This window comes from Lynx rufus, unplaced genomic scaffold, assembly GCF_022079265.1.
Source record: "Lynx rufus isolate CCGP_SWC_20201006 ecotype Redwood Valley unplaced genomic scaffold, mLynRuf1.p SCAF_8, whole genome shotgun sequence".
NCBI lineage: Eukaryota > Metazoa > Chordata > Mammalia > Carnivora > Felidae > Lynx > Lynx rufus.
Window position 1 is genome coordinate 74009031 of NW_025814896.1, and position 19310 is coordinate 74028340.

Consider the following 19310-nt stretch of genomic DNA (forward strand, 5'->3'; position numbering starts at 1 on the left):
TTGTTTAAAATGGCCACTAATAGTGCTTAAGTGCTAGCTAGTATTCTTAACCACAAGAAGGCCATGATGTACCTTACAGAGAAAACACGTGTGTTAGATGAGCTTCATTCAGGCATAAGTTATAGTTCTGTTGGCCTTGAGTTTAATGTTGATAAATCAACACTATATATTAAGTAACATGTCTTTAAATAGAAACACACATGAAACAAAGATATATTCATCAGGTAACAATACTGTGACTAGAGGTTCACAGGAATCTAACCCTGTATTTGCCCTTGAGGCAATGATTCAGGATTTGCTAATTAAGTGTTTTCTTTGACTTTAGAGAACAGAACTACCATGAACAATAAGACTGACTGTATTCATCAAAATTACCCTTCAAAAATACAGATGAATAAAAGTATTATCAGATAAACAAAAGATGAAAACAAAAACTGAAAGAAATTATCACCAAGAGACCTGTACTACAATCAATGTTAAATGCAGTTCTTCACACTGAAGAAAACTGATACTAGATAGTAACCTGGATCTTCAGGAACAAATGAAGAAAAACAAAATTGGTAAATACCTGAGTAAACACAAAATATTCTCGTTCCATAATTTCTTCAAAGAAATGATGAATATCATAAAATGATAAATATATTGTTATTCTCATTTCTTAATTTCTTTAAAGAATAATTGATTTCTGAAGCTCTAATTACTGTATGCAATATATGTGGAAGCAAAATATAGGACAATAAAAGGACAAAGAATGGAAGGAATATAGAAAAGTATAAAAGAACAAAAGCAGAAAAGAGACAAAGAGAAAATGAACATGTTTTTTAAATTTTTAAATGTTTATTTATTTTTTGATAGAGACAGAGCGCAAGCAGGGGAGGGGCAGAGAGAGAGGGAGACACAGAATGCCAAGCAGGCTCCAGGCTCTAAGCTGTTAGCATAGAGCCTGACGCAGGGCTGGAACTCACAAACTGCTAGATCATGGCCTGGGCTCAACCAGGTGGCTCAACCAACTGAGTCACCAAAGCGCCCCAAGAAAATGAAGATTTAAATGAGCCATATGAATAATTACACTGAATGTAAATGGATCCAATTAGGAGGCAGAGGTTTTTAGACTAGATAAAAACCATACTTTGGCCCTTTACAGGACACACTTTAAATATAAAAACATAGGTAATTAAAAGTAAAAGAATGTAAAAGGATATATATATCATCCAAACATATACCCTACAAAATCTGAAGTGCCTAATGTTAATGTTGAGCAAAGCAGATTCTAAGACAGAGTATTACCTTGAGATTACCAGAGATAAAGAGGGGCATCAGTTAATGATAAACAAGTAAACAGACATAACACTAAATAGATACACCAACGCTAAAGTGTATGGGAAATATATGAAGCAAAAACTAAAGAAAGACATAGACAAATCTACAAATTTTATTTTAAAATTTTAACATCCAAGTCTCACCTGACAGACTAGTCACGCATGCACATACACACACCAATCCAAGAATACAGATGATTTAGACAATACTATCAACGAACTAAACCTAACTGACTTTTATAGAGCACTATAACCAACAACAGAATTCACAACCTTCTCAGGTACACATGGTACATTCACCAATTTAACCATTTCTGGGTCTATAAAACAAGTCTCAGTAAATTTCAAAGGACTGAAATCATGAAGTATATGTTCTCTGACCACATGAATTAAACTGAAATTACAATAAGACAAAAATATCTGGAAAATCCCCAAATGTATGAAAAGTAAAGAACACAATTCTAAATAACACAGAAGAAATTAAAGATTCAATTTTAAATTGAATGATAATGGAAATTTGTGGGATATAGCTAAAGTAATGCTCAGAAATTCACAGCTCTAAACACTTTGAGAAAAAAGAGTTATATTCAAACTTTAAAGTTTCCATCTTAAGAAACTAGAGAAAGAAAACCAAGTTAAACCCAAATAAGTAGAAGAAAATAAATAATAAAAATAAGAGCAGAATCCTGTGATACAGAAAACAACCAAATAGAGAAAAATCGGTGAAACTAAAAGCTGGTTCCTTGAAAAGATGAAGATAATTGACAACCCCTAAAATGATCAAGAAAAAGAAAAGAAAAGCAAGTACTAAAAATAAAAGAATTATCACTAACGATCATAAAACCATAAACGATTATGAACAAGTTTATGCCAACAAATAAGACAACTTAAATGGGTGGACAAATTCCTTGATGTCCACTCATCAAGAGGAAAGAACATATTCCTTGAAGGGCGTACACTTCCAAAAGTGACACAAGCAGAAATAGAAAATCTGAATATCCCTATATCACTTAAAATAGAGTATATTTACAATTTAAAACCTTCTCCATAAAGAAAACTCTAAGCCCAAATGGCTTCACTGCTACACTGCTAAACTCTGTAAATATCTAAAGATGTTTATACAAATTCTTTCAATGTATAAAGAGCAAACACTTCCCAAAACATCTTCTATAATTATGCATTAGTACCAAAACTAAACAAGGATATTACAAGAAAATTAATTTACAAAAATTATTCGTATAAAACCTCTAAACAAAATTACAAAACACTGCTGAGAAATTATAAAGATCTTAACGGAGAGGAAGAGACATCATGTCCATGGACTGAAAGATTTAATGTTAAGTGTTAGGAAAGAGTACTCTATGCTTCCTGTGTTTTTGCACATTTTATAAGCAGAAGGATTGGGTACTGAACACCTTTGCTCCTGACTATCTTTTCAAAGATGTTTATATACAGAACAATCCTGGAGACAGAGATATGTGTCTTCCTTTTGAGCACCAGGCATACTTATTACATCGTACAATTCAGTTTCCGTAAGTTCCTTTCCTTATTCAGCCCATGGCAAGAATAAGTGTCACTTGGCACTCTCCAGTGTTGCTCTATAGGAAATGGGGAATAGGGAACGTGCACAAGAAAATGCTGATATTCCAGCTATTTACATTGCTGAGTAATAAAGTCTTCTATCTCTGACCCAGGTATCTGTGTCTTCTGCCAGCATTCAAGAAACTACGGCAGACTATCCTGTTAGCTTGTTATAATGCTTCAAACCCTCAAATGTCAACATTCCCCATATTGCTCTTTATTTTTTTTTTCAACGTTTATTTATTTTTTTGGGGACAGAGAGAGACAGAGCATGAACGGGGAAGGGGCAGAGAGAGAGGGAGACACAGAATCGGAAACAGGCTCTAGGCTCTGAGCCATCAGCCCAGAGCCTGACGCAGGGCTCGAACTCACAGACCACGAGATCGTGACCTGGCTGAAGTCGGACGCTTAACCGACTGCGCCACCCAGGCGCCCCCCATATTGCTCTTTAGACTCAACACAATACCAATCAAATTCCTAGCAAACATTTTGTAGACATGATCAAGCTGATTCTAAAATGTATATGCACATACAATAGACATAGAAAGGGCAAAACTATTTTGAAAATAAAAAGTAACACTTGGAGTAGGCACACTACTTGATTCTAAGACTACTTAAAGCTTGTAAAACTATACCAATCAAAACAGTCTAATACTGGCAAAAGGACAGGAAAAATAAATCAACAGAACAAAACAGATGTATGTCTGGTCACTGATTTTCAACAAAGGTGCCAAAGCAATGAGAAAAGATAAATTCTTTCCAAAAGATAATCTGCCGGGGTAACTGGATATCTTTATGGAAAAATGAATGTGGATCTGTAACACTTCCATGGACAAACATTAATTCAAAATGTGTATTAGATTTAAACATAAAAGCTATTTGGGGCACTTGGGTAGCTCAGCTGGTTAAGCGTCTGACTTTCCCCTCAGGTCATGATCTTACAGTTCATCGGTTCTACACTGATGGCTCGAAGCCTGCTTGGGATTTTGTCTCTCCTTCTCTCTGCCCCCCCCCCGCCCCAGTTGTGCTTGTGCGCGCACGCCCTCTCTCTCTCCCCAAATAAACTTAAAAAAATAAAAAAAAATTTTTTTAATAAACATAAAAGCTAAAAGAAAGCTTCTAGAAAAAAACAGAATATTCACAACCTTGAAGTAGGCAAAGATGTTTTGGACAGCACACAGAAAGCACTAACCAGATAAAAACAGAGAGGGAGGCAGGCAAAACATAAGAGACTCTTAAATATAGAGAACAAACTGAGGGTTGTTGGAGGAGTGTTGCGTGGGAGGGATAGGCTAAATGGGTGATGGGCATTAAGGAAGGCACTTGTTGGTATGAGCATTGGGTGTTATATGTAAGTGATGAATCACTAAATTTTACTCCTGAAACTAATATTATTCTATATGTTAACTAACTTGAATTTAAGTAAAATCTTGGAAGGGAAAAAAAAAATGTATCTGTAATCTGCCAAAAAAAAAAAAAAAGCACTAACCATAAAAGAAAAAAACTGATAAATTAAAAGACTTCTTCAAAATTAGAAAATTACACTCATCAAAAGAAACTATCAATAAAAATAACAGGAAACCATAAATAAAATTAACAAGCAAGCTACAGATTAGGAGAATATATTCACAATGCATACATCTGACAAAAGACTTATCCAGAGTATATAAAGAACTCCCTACAATAAATCAGAAAAAGACATTACAACGCTATGTAACAGCAAGCAAAAGACACATCACAAAAGAAAATATACAGGTAGCCAACAGACATGTAAAAGTCCTCTCATTCATTAGTGATTTGGGAGATCTAAATTACCACCACAATGAGAAATCATTACATACCCACTAAAATGGCTAAAGTTAAAAAGACTGATATCAAATGTTGTTGAGAACATGAAGCCACCAGAACTCTCGTATATTGCTGATGGAAGTGGAACCACTTTGGAGAACTGTTTGGCAATTTCTTATAAATATATACTTAGCCCATAACTTAGCTGGTTACTCAGTTGGTTACTCAATTCTACTCTCTTTACCCAAGAGAAATGAAAACATATGTTCACAGAAAGGCCTGTATAAGAATGTTCATGGCATTCTTTTGTTCATAATAGCCAGAAGCTATAAATAATCCATATGTCCATCAACAAGTGAATGAAAAATTAAACTGTGGTATACTCTTATCATGGAATACTACTTAGTGGTAAAAAGGAAATTACTAAGACCTGCAACATCAATGGTAAATCTTAAACACATACTTAATGCAAGTAATCATAGGAGAGTACATGCTGTATGATTCCATTCACATGATGCATTTTGCCTGTTACATAGCATCATGTGAATAGGAACAAACAGGCAAAATTAATCTGTGGTGAAAGAAATCAGAACAGTATTGTTGGAATTGGGGAGTTGGAAGAAGGACAGAACAAGAATTCAACTGAACTGACTACTAAGGGCCCAAGGGATCTTTTGGGGATGATATAAATGTTCTACATCTTGACAGCAGTGAGTCAATGAGTGGACGCACTTGTCAGAACACAAAACTGTTAAAACTTAAGATCTCTGCATTTTATTGCATGTAAATTATATCTTAATAAAAAACACAAAGGGGTGCCTGGGTGGCTCAGTTAGCTAGGCCTCTGACTCTTGATTTCTGTTCAGGTCATGATCTCCTGGTTTGTGGGACCAAACCATGTGTCAGGCTCTGTGCTGACACTGTGGAGCCTACTTCAGATTCTCTCTCCCTCCTCTGCCCCTCTCCCACTTACACATGCATGTTCTCTCTCAAAATAAATAAATAAGCATTTAAAAATAAAAAAATAAAATAACATTAAAATGAAAAAAAGTATATGAGCATTCTTCAACAAATAAATTTTGGAGAGACAGTGCACACAAACAAGGGACAGTCAATAAGACTTATAAAACAAATCAATCCATTTTATTATTTTTTTAATGTTTATTTTTGAGAGAGAGAGAGCATGCACGCGCACGCACGCATAAGCAGGGGAGGGGCAGAGAGAGAGACACACAGAATCTGAAGGAGACTCCAGGCTCTGAGCTGTCAGCACATGGGGCTTGAACTCATGAGCCATGAAATCATGACCTGAGCCAAAGTCAGAAACTTAATTGACTGAGCCACCTAGGCGTCTGAAATCAAACCATTTTAATATGTAGACCTTCAGATTCTGATTTTTTTAAGTTTATTTATTTATTTTGAGGGACAGAGAGAGCAAGCAAGCACAAGCAAGGCAGAGAGAGAGTATCCCAAGCAGGCTCCCTGCTGCCAGTGAAGAGCCCAATGTGAAGTTTGAACCCATGAAACCATGAACCCATGAGAGATTATGCATGACCTGAGCTGAAATCAAGAGTCAGAGGCTTAAGCAGCTGAGCCACCCAGGTGCCCTTGGATTCTGATTTCTTAAAACACTGTGATAAAAAACAAACAAACAAACAAACAAACAAAAAGACCATTTATGACATATAAACACTAGCTGGATATCTGAGGACATTAATTTTTGTTAAATATGTTGGGGAAACATTTGATTATTTAGTGTTGCGGTTATGTTTTGCAAAGTAGTTACAATTTGCAAAATACATAATGAAATATTTATGAGGGTGTGGGATTGGTAGGATTGACCATGGGTCGATGGCTACTGGGGCTCAGTGACAGCTAATCAAGTTTCTTTCATTATTCTGTCTCTATGTTTGGAATTTTCCATACGAGAAGTATAATTTTTAAAATCCCTTCAAAAAAGAGATATGGCAATGTAAGCACACTAAAATTCTATATACTGAAGCAATTTTAATCAGTTTTATCCACAACTCTTACAGCAATTAAAATATGTATATTTGATTCTATCAATGCTAACTAACTATAGCTCATGCTGAACATGTTTCACTAACAAAATTTTAGTAAGGTCAAAAGAAAGCTTGGTGGGATAAGAATGAGTAAATGAGAAAGTATGTTGGTAAAAGGTAGTTTTTCAGTCCTTGTTCAAAGTGATATCTTAAAGCCCAAATCCTTATAGTATATCTGTATTATGTAGTGTAGAACGGCCTATAAAACATTACATAATGAAATATATGATGTCCTAAGTTCTGATTTTCATAATTCACCTTATATAAGCAAAAGTACCTAAGTTTTCATCAAATTGTTTTGTATAAAAATTAAAATACCAGAATATCAGAACTTGATAGAATAGTAAACCTTTCTATAATTTAAAAATGATGATTAGTTGAGACTGAGAAGTTTAATTTTTTTTATTTTAATGTTTATTTATTCCTTAGAGAGAAAGAGGCAGAGCATGAGTTGGGGAGGGGCAGAGAGTGAGGGAGACAGACTCCGAAGCAGGCTCCAGGCTCCGCGTTGTCAGCACTGAGCCCAACGCGGGGCTCAAACTCACAAACTGTGAGATCATGACCTGAGCCGAAGCCAGAGGCTCAACCGACTGAGCCACCCAGGTGCCGCGAGACTGAGAAGTTTTAAAGGCATGGTTTAAGCATGTTTAACAACTTTCTTAGAACAAAGAAAAAGAAAATTTTTCAAAAGGAAATTCCCTTCTTTTCTGAGATCAAAGACACCAGTAACTTAAAAAAATGTTTTTAATGCTTTAGGTTGCTTTACCTAGCACTGTCAAAACACTAATATAAGTAAATTTAATAATGGCACCTTCCAACTACTCAAGTTTACAAGTCAATCTGTGAAACTGAAGAAAAAATATGCAGACTGACCTAGAACTCAATTAAGGTTCTCTTTTCACAAAAGCTGTTGACAAGTAGGTAAGTTTATGACTATCCCTATAGTACAATCACAAGGCTCCTCCAGTTTTAAGACAGCAGAAAATTCTTTACAACTAGGAACTTGTGTTTTTCCCTTAATCTGCTACCTATGCCTCTCTTAAGTACAACCTCTACTCATCTTTTTGTCCCCATATTTAGCCCTAAGCATTGCTTAAAAAAAAAAAAAAAAAAAAAAAAAAAAAGGAAAAGGAAAAGGAGTAGGCTAATTTTTTAACTAATGTTGAACTTCAAGGGAATACTAACATAACCAAACAACCGCTAAATTTGTTTGAATAACAAAACTTTATAAGCCTTCTTCACCTATGGTAACAATTCCATCAATGGGAAGAACAAACTATTAAAGAAATCATGTTTTTCCTTAAAACTAGAGGACCACTTAAGGCCCTCTCTAAATATAAGAATTTAGAGACTGCTAAAACAATAGTCCAATATTTAGTAGCCATAGCTCTATACTATGAGAGTATAGAAAATGTTTCTCCCCTTCTCAAAACAAGTTTTTGTTTTTGTTTTTTTTAGAAATAAAAAAGCAAGATTTCTTTCTTTACCTGTCTATCTATAATTAACTGAAAAGAGGGGTCCAAATATCTATATAACCCAGTATATCAAGTGTCTTATACTAAGCAGGCTAGAGTATTTAATAATTACTTTTTAAAGCCTGTATTTCACATAATTACAAACTAATTTTTAAAAATACAGGTTAAAAAAATACAGGTTAATAAAAACCGTGTTTGTAGAAAAATACATAATACTGGTCCAAAAAAATATCAATTTTCCCCTAAATTAATGATTAAATGTAATGTAGCCCCACTGTAATTTCAACAGAGGAAGAGGGAATTAAATAAACAAATTTTAAAGATCAGGTAAAAAGCAGATAGCCAGAAAAAATAATTCTGGAAAAGCCCTATCAGCTATCATTTCATTGGAAAGTTATAGCAATTAAAACAGTCTGATACCTATACATGAAAAGACAAAGAAATGGAAAAGAAGAAATATTTCACCGATAATACAAGTATATGACAAAAGTGGCATATCTAAATAGTAAAGATGGATGATTCAACAAATGGTGTTGGGACAAATGAGATATCATATTGAAAAATAAAATTATATCACTACTTCACTTTCTACAACAAAATAAGCTACAGATAATGAAAGGATCAAATATTAAAATGAAATCATAAAAATCATGGAAGTACTAAGAAAAAACATGGGAGAAATTTTTACAATCTTAGAGAAGGCCTTTCTAAGAATTACATTAAACTCAATGACTCGTATGATTCAAAGGCATAAAAGAAAATGATACTTAAATGTGATTACTTAAAATTTCTGCAAAAAATATACTGAAGGTCAAAATACAAACAACAAATCATGAAAAAAAGTTTTCAGGACACAACAAAATGCTAATTTCCTTACAATACATCAAGTGTTCCTACATCTGTAAGAATAAAAACCCAAAAGAATAAGCAAAAGCTGTGATCAGAAAAAAGTTACTGGCACCTATGCCAAAAAATACTCTGAAATGTAAATTAAAAAAAAAGAAAATTTGCTAAACCATTCACTAGATTACCAATACACTGTGTTTATAAAGGCATAAGGAAAAAGGTACTTTAAACACATTATTGGTGGGAATAGAGGTTGCAGTAACTTTGCAATACAATTCAGCATTACTTATCAACATTTTAAATGCACATACCCTTTGAACCAGTAATTCTACTTGCATGAATTTATCCCACAATATATATATAACAGCATGTATTCCCAAAGAAATATATATAAGTGCATAGCAACATTATCTGTAACAAAGTTGAGAAACAACCTAATTAACTATCCATAAGAGACTGATTGAATAAAATATGGAACATCCATATACCTTGTATATGTAAATAAATGCTTTCATTCATATGATTTTTATTGAGAATATATTGTACTTCTAGGACTATACATCCATAATATCAGTTTACATCCATAATATCAGATCCATTCAACAAATCTCTGAGTGCCAACACCACATCTAATGCACTGTGATCAACAGTAAAGATATGTCACATAGTCTTTTTCCTCAAGAGAAAAATGTTCAGGGGCACCTGGGTGGCTCAGTCAGTTAAGCGTCCGACTTTGGCTGAAGTCATGATCTCACAGTTCCTGAGTTCAAGCCCCGGTATCTGGCTCTCTGCAGTCAGCAAAGCCTGCTTGGAATCCTCTGTCTCCTTTTCCCTATGCCCCTCCCGTGCTCACTCTCTCTCAATCTCTCTCTCAAAACTAAACAAACATTAAAAAAATATATTTTTAAAAAAGTTATATAGCCCCTTTCCTCAAGGAGCATATAGTCTGGCAAAGAATAGAAATAAGTAAACATACTATTACCATATACAGTATGATACATATATAGAATGTTATTAGAATACTTAAAAATAATCACCATTTAGAGGTGTCTGGGTGACTCAGTTAAGCCTTGGACTCTTGATTCAGCTCAGGTCATGATCTCACAGTTGGTAAGACTGAGCCCCACACAGGACTCTGCACTGACAGCACAGAGCCTTCTTGGGATTCTCTCTCCCTCTCGCTCTGCCTCTCCTCGGCTCACATGCGCAAGGGTGCACTCTTCTCTCTCTCAAAATAAATAAATAAACTTTAGATCTACTTCTAAAAAAATAATAATCACCATTCCAAAAAACAAAAAAACCAACCACTTAAATGTAAAATTATTAACTCCTCCTTTAGAGTTTAAAAGAATGATGAAGCCATCAGTGTGAGAAGACCTCAGCATCAGTAAAGCTGCGTCCCACCATTTTGCATGCCTATGTCCTATACTAGCTAACCACAAAAGTCACATTTACCCATATAAACACTGATGAATTATGGTCTGCCCTTACAGTTCTCATTACTGGTGCTGCCACACCCAGAGGGACCTTCTAGGGTCTATATTTAGAAAAGGAACAAAAAGTATCAAAGAATATAGTATAAGAGTGATGTGTCTACAACACTGACTTCTACTTAATTAGAAGTTTCAGTAAAGGATCAAGAAATATCATCCACTTGGTACCTTTTCCTGGGCTATCAAAGTAGCTTTAAAATGTGCCATTTAATTTGGGGCCTTGTATCAGCAGTGTTTCAAATAAACTGCTTTTAGGGAGATTATGAAATAACTACATATAAAACAGAGCCAATTATTAGACAATAGATAATATACTTGCTCCTTTTTAGAAATATTTCATATAAGATAGCAAATCTTCTAAGTTTAGAGGGATATAGTGCTAAAATAGCATGTTTTTAAATACTACTACTCATACTGAGGTTATTTATCAAAGGTACAAAATATATTCATCATTTCATTTTAAAATGGTTTGAGGGAGGGGCGCCTCGGTGGCGCAGTCGGTTAAGCGTCCGACTTCAGCCAGGTCACGATCTCGCGGTCCGTGAGTTCGAGCCCCGCGTCGGGCACTGGGCTGATGGCTCAGAGCCTGGAGCCTGTTTCCGATTCTGTGTCTCCCTCTCTCTCTGCCCCTCCCCCGTTCATGCTCTGTCTCTCTCTGTCCCAAAAATAAATAAACGTTGATAAAATGGTTTGAGGGAGTCTGGCAGTTACTAAAAACGATTTGGCATTTGACGTGGAGCTTCCTATGAGCCAACCTAAAACGTAACTTAACTTATCCATAAGGAGCATACCACCGTTACCAATTTTTATTCCTAGTCCAAAATTAGAAATGGCTTAACAAGAGTAACTATTCCGAATCTGTAAATTCATCAGTTCTTTACCTTGATTCCAATTTCAAAGTAGGATGGGGAATGGATAGGGCATGAGAGTTCCTTCTTTAGAGGCACCTGCTTCCTAGAAATGCGTATCACTGTTCAATTAGCCTTTGTATTAAGAACTAGTACTTAAGATTTAAACTATACATCACTCAAAATCTTTTAGCATTTCTTTTTTTTTTTAATTTTTTTTTCAACGTTTATTTATTTTTGGGACAGAGAGAGACAGAGCATGAACGGGGGAGGGGCAGAGAGAGAGGGAGACACAGAATGGGAAACAGGCTCCAGGCTCTGAGCCATCAGCCCAGAGCCTGACGCGGGGCTCGAACTCCCGGACCGCGAGATCGTGACCTGGCTGAAGTCGGACGCTTAACCGACTGCGCCACCCAGGCGCCCCAAAATCTTTTAGCATTTCTACTATGTGCTCCTATGCCAATACACATGATCATATAATAAATGACTTCATAAAAGACTAGTAATTTTTAGTCCCAAGTCATAAACTATACTTATGAGCAATATTCAATTCTATATAAATGTCCACTGCAATTAACAAATTTGGACAGTCTCTGAAATTGATTTAGTAAGCCCCAACACTTTCTTTGCATTTACATCCCCTGCCTCCAAGCTCTATCAATTCTTCTTTCATAAAACCTTTTTTTAACCTAACTATAAAAATTGAGATTTGCAGCCAAAAAAATCCTACTTCTTAGAGTTTCTTATATTCTTCCCTTCTATTCCATTTTCACTGACTGAAGGTAGTAGTAAACTAGTGCAGGCTCTACTCACCTCTTTCAAAACACCTGCAAAAGCATTCTAAATAGTTCTGTTTTTCTTTCCAACCTAACTTGAGTACTGTCGTTAATTCACTTTTCTAACACCGCTTTAACAATGGCATGCCTCAGTTCAATAATCTCCAATGGCCTCACAATGCGTAAAGCAGTAATTCAGGACAAAAGAGAAAAATAATGAAAGAACTTTTACATTTTGGAAACAATAACAAAAACATTTTTTGTTTGATAATATAAATTACCAAAACCAAGAGCAACTGTGGATGGCAGAGCATGGATAAAAACAGGATAATAAAACCCCAATACCTTAATTTAGTATTCAATACCCCTCAGAATCCAGATCTACCGCGAGTTTTCAATCTTAATTAACACTGGTTTAGAACATGCCCAAAGGCCAGTGCAATGTCATTGTTAATGATGTTTACATTTCTCTCAATGCAATTTTTATGCAGCATTTCCCTGGAGTACCTTCAAAGCCCATTAACCAAGCACCTTTTCAACTTGAAGCCAAATGTTTCTCCATGGAAAATGGTCAAGTGAGAGGCTTCCATCTCATTTCATTACTGTACAATGGGGATGTTCCAAGAACAGTAAACAACAAAATTCAAAATTATTCAAAAATAATGTAAACAATGTTAAATGCACAAGTGTCAGGAGTCTGCCTAACTCAGTAAATATAACCCTCTTCCCATAGGGCTGGTCTGTTTTGAACCATGCTCTGCACATCTCTCACCTTGTCTTTACTCACATCAGTCCTCTTGGTTCCCCTAAATCTTCAAACTGTATTTTTGTTTCAAATCACAATATAATTATTAAAGAGTATATTTCTAAAATAATTTAAAAAAAACACAACTTTTTACAATGGCCTATTAGAGACCCCAAATGAGCTAAGTGTAGCCCACCTCCCCACCCTCACGTTACACCACTCTCTTTCCAGCTTTTTTCATTAGCCTTACTAGACTTTCAAACACCCAAAGCTAATTCCTGCCTCAAGGCTTTTGCCTCCTTGAGGGTTGCTTGGAAATTTTTATCTGCAGCTTAAAATCTCACCTCCTCAGAAAGGCCTTTCTCAGTGCCACACTACTTAAAAGGCACTCCCCCCCCCCACCACACCTCAGTAATTTTCCATGCCATCATCCAATTTATTTTCTCGTAACACTTACCACTATTCTGAGTTTCTTATTTATGTACTTATTATCTATACTCCCTGCATAGGGAGCATATGTGTCTTGTTCATTGCTATACCCTCATAGCCCAGAACAGAACCTGTCTCAGTTGAATGAATGAATAAACTGTTAAGAACCTGAGACTCACTAAAATGGTTTAACTACCCATGACTATAATCGTGATGTTCAGCAGTTCACTAAGGCAACTAAAGTTTCTAAACAGGTATCATAAATACAGAATTAGGGAACCATATAAAGGTAAGAGTCCCTGAGTAGGCAATATCCTTTCTCCTTTGTCTTCCAAACTTAGTATTCCAAAAGTCAAAATTCCGAGAATGCTGTCACCTCCTGAATCCCGAATGTTCAAAGATCAGAACCCTTCTCCTGTTTCCATATTGGAATACAAGACGACAAATTAGTATGCTTTTGTTAATCCTTAAACTGCCCATTTGCAAATTTACTACTTTATATTATTCTACCTCACTTTAGTTCTCTTAAATGTGTTTTTGACTCAGGAAAAGAAAAAAATCGTGTTACTCCTCATCTTCTAATATCTTTAGTGTAATGATTATTGTTTTGATTAATGCTTTGGGGTGTGTCATCAAAATGTTATTCAGAAACATCACAAATGGCTTATTTTACTGCTGTGGAGAAACGAACTGAAAAATATATGTATTTTCTGTGATCTCAGATTGATTTTCTTCTTCTAGAAAACGAACTATTTCTAAAATCCGATAAAGCTATGAAGATTTCTCAGCAGGCAGTTAAACTACCTGATTCTTGCCCTTTTATGCATTAAGAAAGATCCTACTGCTGGTGGGACACTTTGTCCCCAAAGTAACAAGCTACATGTTAATAAACTAGTAACTTGTCTAATAAGATTTAACATCTCTAACAAACTTGATTTTTTTTCTCTTCCAAAATAAACAATTTCCCAAAATGAAAAGGGTAATAAAACAATGTTCCTTAAAAAAAAAAAAAATACAATCAGGTACTAAAGTGAATGAAAAGATTTGGAAACTATTTATAAACTATGCAGATTTGTCTCTGTCGACCTAAAACATAGAACTTCTAAGAAATAGTATTTCTAACCACTACAAGAAAACATCTGTCTCAAAACATTGTATTAAAGGCTCCTGACAAATCTGCCACAAATTCAATTGGCCTATTCGCGGCAAAAAATCCACAGGTTTCCTCTTCTTTAAGAACGTCAACCATTTTGCCTTTTTCCTCTACGGATTCATTATAATGCATCAAGAGCCTAAACCACAGCAACAGCAATCCGTCTCATTCTGCAGCTAAGACCCTGGCAGAACTGCTCCCCTAGGGCCACAAATGCCCAGATCCCACTTCCCAGGCTCGGTTTAGCTAGGGAGTCGCCACATCACAACCCGGATAAACTGGGCGGTGCCAGGACTTTGCCAGAACTCTGGCCTTCCCAATTCTCCACGCGCCACACCACTGGAGGCGCTCTCCCGTCACTGCAGTTGGGTCAGTGTGGATGTTTTCCACTGGGCCAGCTCCCCACCAGCGCCAAGAATCGAGAGGGAGGGGGATGAGGTGCTAGGGGGCCACCCAAGCCAGGGAGGTGAGGAGGGGGTCCAGGGCTCAACGCTGGCAAACAGACTAGCAGCGAAACTGCGCCTTTTCCCTAGGAATGACCCAGCCTGGGAGACAAAAGATTAAGGGCGCCAAGGCCTTTCCATCCTCACCCGGGAACCTAGCCAGCCCAACGCACAACCCTAGTTCCTCGATACAAACCCAGCTCCTACTAGGGGTGGATGCCTAACTTCCGGGACGCAGAGGGATAGGGACTATGGGGAAGAAGCCGGGAGCCGACGGGGTGCACGTGTTCCCCGATACCGAGACAGACAATAAAGAACAAGCCCGGGTTTCCTCGGCCGCCCCACCCTGCTCCTGGCGGCTCCCACCAGCGGGGGCGCCTTCGCCCCAAGGTCCACGGACAAAGCCCCTCGGGGCCGGAGAGGAGGGCTCCGCCCGAGGCATCTGGGGGTGCACACAAAAGACAGAGGGCGCGAGGGACTGCGCGAGGAGTAAGGGCACGGCACTCACCCACTGAGCCTGAGGAGCCCCTGCGCTTGGGCGCGGCCGGGGTGGAGGGGGGCGCGGCGGGGGCCGGGGCGGGTGGGGTCCACACTGGCTCGGCCTGGGGGCTCACGCTGGCCGGGGGAGGAGGAGGAGGCCGGGCCGGAGGCTCATCGTCCTCGGGGAGCTTGGAGGGCGAGGCTGCGGCAGCGGAGGGCAGGGATGGCGCGGGCACCGAGGGCGACACAGGGCTCGGGTCCCAAGACGGCGGCCGCTCCGGGGCTGCGGGGGGCGCGGCCGGCAGTGGCCCCCGGGGCGCCGGAGGCACGAAGTCACTGCCGAAGTCCAGCAGGGGCGCGCCAGCGGCGGGGGCGGTGGGCACTGGGGCTGCCGACAGCCCAGCGGCGGGCTTCCTCTCCAGCACCTCCAGCTCCTCTAAGTCCTCGTCCTCGTCCTCCTCGTCTTCCTCCTCGTCTTCCTCCTCGTCCTCGGGCTCCCTCACGAACTGGTACTTGAACGGGGGCTGAGGCCGGGGTGGGCTGTCCGACGACGAGGAGACCAGAGGCGACTGGTCCATGTCTTCCATGGCTTGCGGGTCGGAGATGATGCTGCAGCTGCTGGCTCCACGGGACGCTTCTCTTCAGAGCCGCGGGCGGTTGTGGGGGTTGGGGAGGACTGAGAGGGGCAGGGCCGAACAAGCCCAGGGACCTGCAGTGGCGACAGCTCCCGGAACAATGAGACTGCTCCTCCTGCCTCCGCGCCCGTGATGCGCCACCCGCCCAGTCCCCAGTTGCCGCCACCGCCCAGACGAGCGAAGGAGACAGGCCAGCAGATTCTCCGCCCAGTTTGGCGTGACTTACCCTCCCTGGCGGGGAGAGGCAGGGTCTGGCGCGGGAGGGAGAGAGCCAATCGGCTACGGGATAGAGACGATGGGCAACCAGCTGGCCCAATGGGAAGAGAAAGAGAGAAAAGTGGGTGGGGCTTTTTGCACTTCCTCTCTCCTACCGGCTGGGGTGGTTTCGATGGGTGGGGCTTGGACCTGGGAGACCCACCCTTCACCTTGGGTACTTGCGGGTTGGGCCGGGGTCTCTACTTGTCTTGGAGCTGGAGGTCTGCCTGCGGCCCTAGGGCTCCATAAGCGTGCGGTAGGGCTGGCGGTCTGCCCTGAAGGGTCTGAGAGGTTCTTGGCTCCGCACCCCCGGAAGGGCGTTATCCTGGGGGACTGGGGGTGGTAACTTTCCTCCCAGGAAAGGAAAATCCCAGGGTTGAGAAATGTACTATGAAGCAGGCCCTAAAGATTTATGTATACTAAGAATTAAAAATTTTTGAAATAAAAAGATTACATTTTTTCAAACTTAAATTACCAGACCAACTCATCACTACTACCTGCAACCTCCTTAAAAGAAAAGAAATTTTTTTGACAGCTTTAAGGTTGTTCTCTATTCAAACTGCAGGCCCTGGATGAAGTAGGCAAAGCAGAGCTGGGCTTGGACAGTCTGGAGGACTAAAATCATTTCAAACTCGTCTCATCTCCTTCCAGGACGGTTTTGGGATCTGCCTGCTGCTGGACTCACATGGTAGAAAGATGAGTCACCCAAAGAGAGAGAGAGAAGAAAGTGGAAACAAAACGATGCCTTGGAAGGCAAATTTGATTCACATTACATTTCAGTCACCTTAGGCTCATGAGTCAACATTTCAGATGATTCAGGCCTTCTGGGAGTCAGGAAGCCCAGTATTGGCTTTGATATGCTGAAATGAGCATGATCCCCATTCTACTTTTTCCAAAATGGGAGAGGGAGTTTGAAGGAAAGTGGTCACAGAACATACAAGTATCAGCCTGCAAAGGGGTTAGAGTCCCTTTTATGGTTCTGGTATATCTTACAGAAATATTCACTGCATTCCTACTGTGGAGGCCCTGGAGACAGGATGACCTGCTTGCAGATTGCTCACAGTCTAGGCCTGCCCTGTCCAATATCTTAGTCACTGGCCACTTGTGGCTAATGAGCACTTGAAGTATGACTACATGAAATGAGATGTGCCATAAGTTTAAAATGCACAGTAGATTTTGAGTATCAGTATAAAAAAAATTAAAACATCTCAATTTCTGTATAGTTACATTTTGTAATTGATGCTGTTGATGTTGATGTGTTGGAAGAAGTATATTAAATTGTTTTCACTTTTTTTTCTTACTTTTTAAATGTAGCTTCTAAAATATTTTAAATATATGTATGATCACGTATTTCTTTTGGGCAGTGCTAGTCTAAATAATTAAGAAATTCTGATTGCCATGGGGAATCATTAGGGTTATTTAAGTAAATTCTTAGCTCAAACTAATTAATATTACTCCAGGCTTAATTTAGGTATTAAAAAGGAAAGGCAGTGGTTAGGGAAGAAGGAAGGAGAAATGAATAGGTGGAACACAGATTTTTAGGGCAACAGAATTATTCTGTATGATACTGTAATGGTGAACACATGACATTATACTTTTGGCAAAACCCATTGACTGTCCATCACAAAGAGTGAACCCTAATGTAATGGAGGTTAGTTAATAATATATCAATACTGGTTCATCACTTGTACCATACCAAGATGTTAGTAATAGGGGATGGTTGGAGAGTGGGCATGGTACTCCCTGTACTTCTGTTCAATTTTTCTATAAATCTAAAATTGATCTAAGAAACAAAATGTGTTAATTCTTTAAGAAGGGAAGGGTAGAACGAGATTTCCTGGGAACATACCTGATCCGGTTAGCACCACGACATTCAGGACCTGGCATATCCATTCCACAAAGACCAACTGGTTTTATTCCTACAAAATGGCTGAGGTACTTTGAGTTTATTTGGTTTTTATTTTGTGTCATTTTTGAAGAGTAGGAAGAGAAACATTAGTGTAGAATTTGGGGGTGGAAAGTTTAATACCAAACTAAAAATTTTAAACAAAACAGATTCCTACAATGATTACTAAAAGTCATGTTTCAAGTATTCGTCAAAAATTATCAGAAATGTATATGATCTTCAACCGCATACACATACAAAAATATACTAGCAAAATTTTATGGTATGAACTTTTTCTGTTATGTAACAATTTAGCTATCGGTAGTTCAGTCTTCACTGTACTGTTTTCCCCACTATAATTGTTCTGAAACTCCTTAATAGAAAAATTTTACAGTTTTCATATATTATTTGTAAGTTGCTTGCTTATATGATATCTCCACATTCATATATATGTGTGCCTGCTATTACTAAAATAGTCTCAAGGGAATATCTTTAATTTATTAAAAGTGTCATAAAAGGATAATTATGGAAAGTGGTAGATTTACAACTTTTATAATAAATGGTAAATATTGAAGCAATAATATAAGCACTCTCCTCTGAAGCAGAAGAAAAATAACAATCTTATTGAGCTCAGGGACTTCTAAAATGTAAGTATTTGATGGATGAATTAAGGGTAAAGAGTTTACCCAGTGTTGGTAGAATGATCAACAAAGGATAAGGAAAGGAGACTGTTGCTGATATACCAGAATCAAAAGTAGAGTTAGTTACACATTAGGATAACTACATATAAATATCACTCTCGCTAACAAGAAAATTCTGATGGGCATTTGAAATGCTTAAAGGAAGAATGTAAATTCTTGATCATAATAATAGTTAGAAAAAGAATTATTCAATTAATTACTTTTGAAATTATCTTACCAGAAGTAGAAGATTAAAGTTTTCAGATACCACAAGTTAGTAACTGTTCTGTTAGAACACTACAAGAAATCCATTCATCCTGATGGAATTATAGAATCTCAGAGTTGGAAGGAATCTGGGAGATCAGTTTGACCAATTTCCTTACCATTACAAGAATTCCCTACAGAAGGTTTTTTAA

General features: G+C 38.4%; 1 protein-coding gene across 2 annotated transcripts in view; it reads right to left on the reverse strand.

The window, feature by feature from the left end:
- RTN4 (reticulon 4) overlaps window positions 1-16243 on the reverse strand; it is a 72883-nt gene extending 56640 nt beyond the window's left edge. Inside the window, exon 1 of one of the 2 annotated variants that reach the window (XM_047068063.1) lies at window positions 15468-16243. In XM_047068063.1, coding sequence (XP_046924019.1) covers window positions 15468-16026 — 559 coding nt within the window. In that variant the 5' untranslated portion in view covers window positions 16027-16243. The remainder of the gene's footprint in view (window positions 1-15467) is intronic. The other variant, XM_047068061.1, reaches the window with a different exon arrangement.
- Between the last annotated feature and the right edge of the window lie 3067 nt (window positions 16244-19310).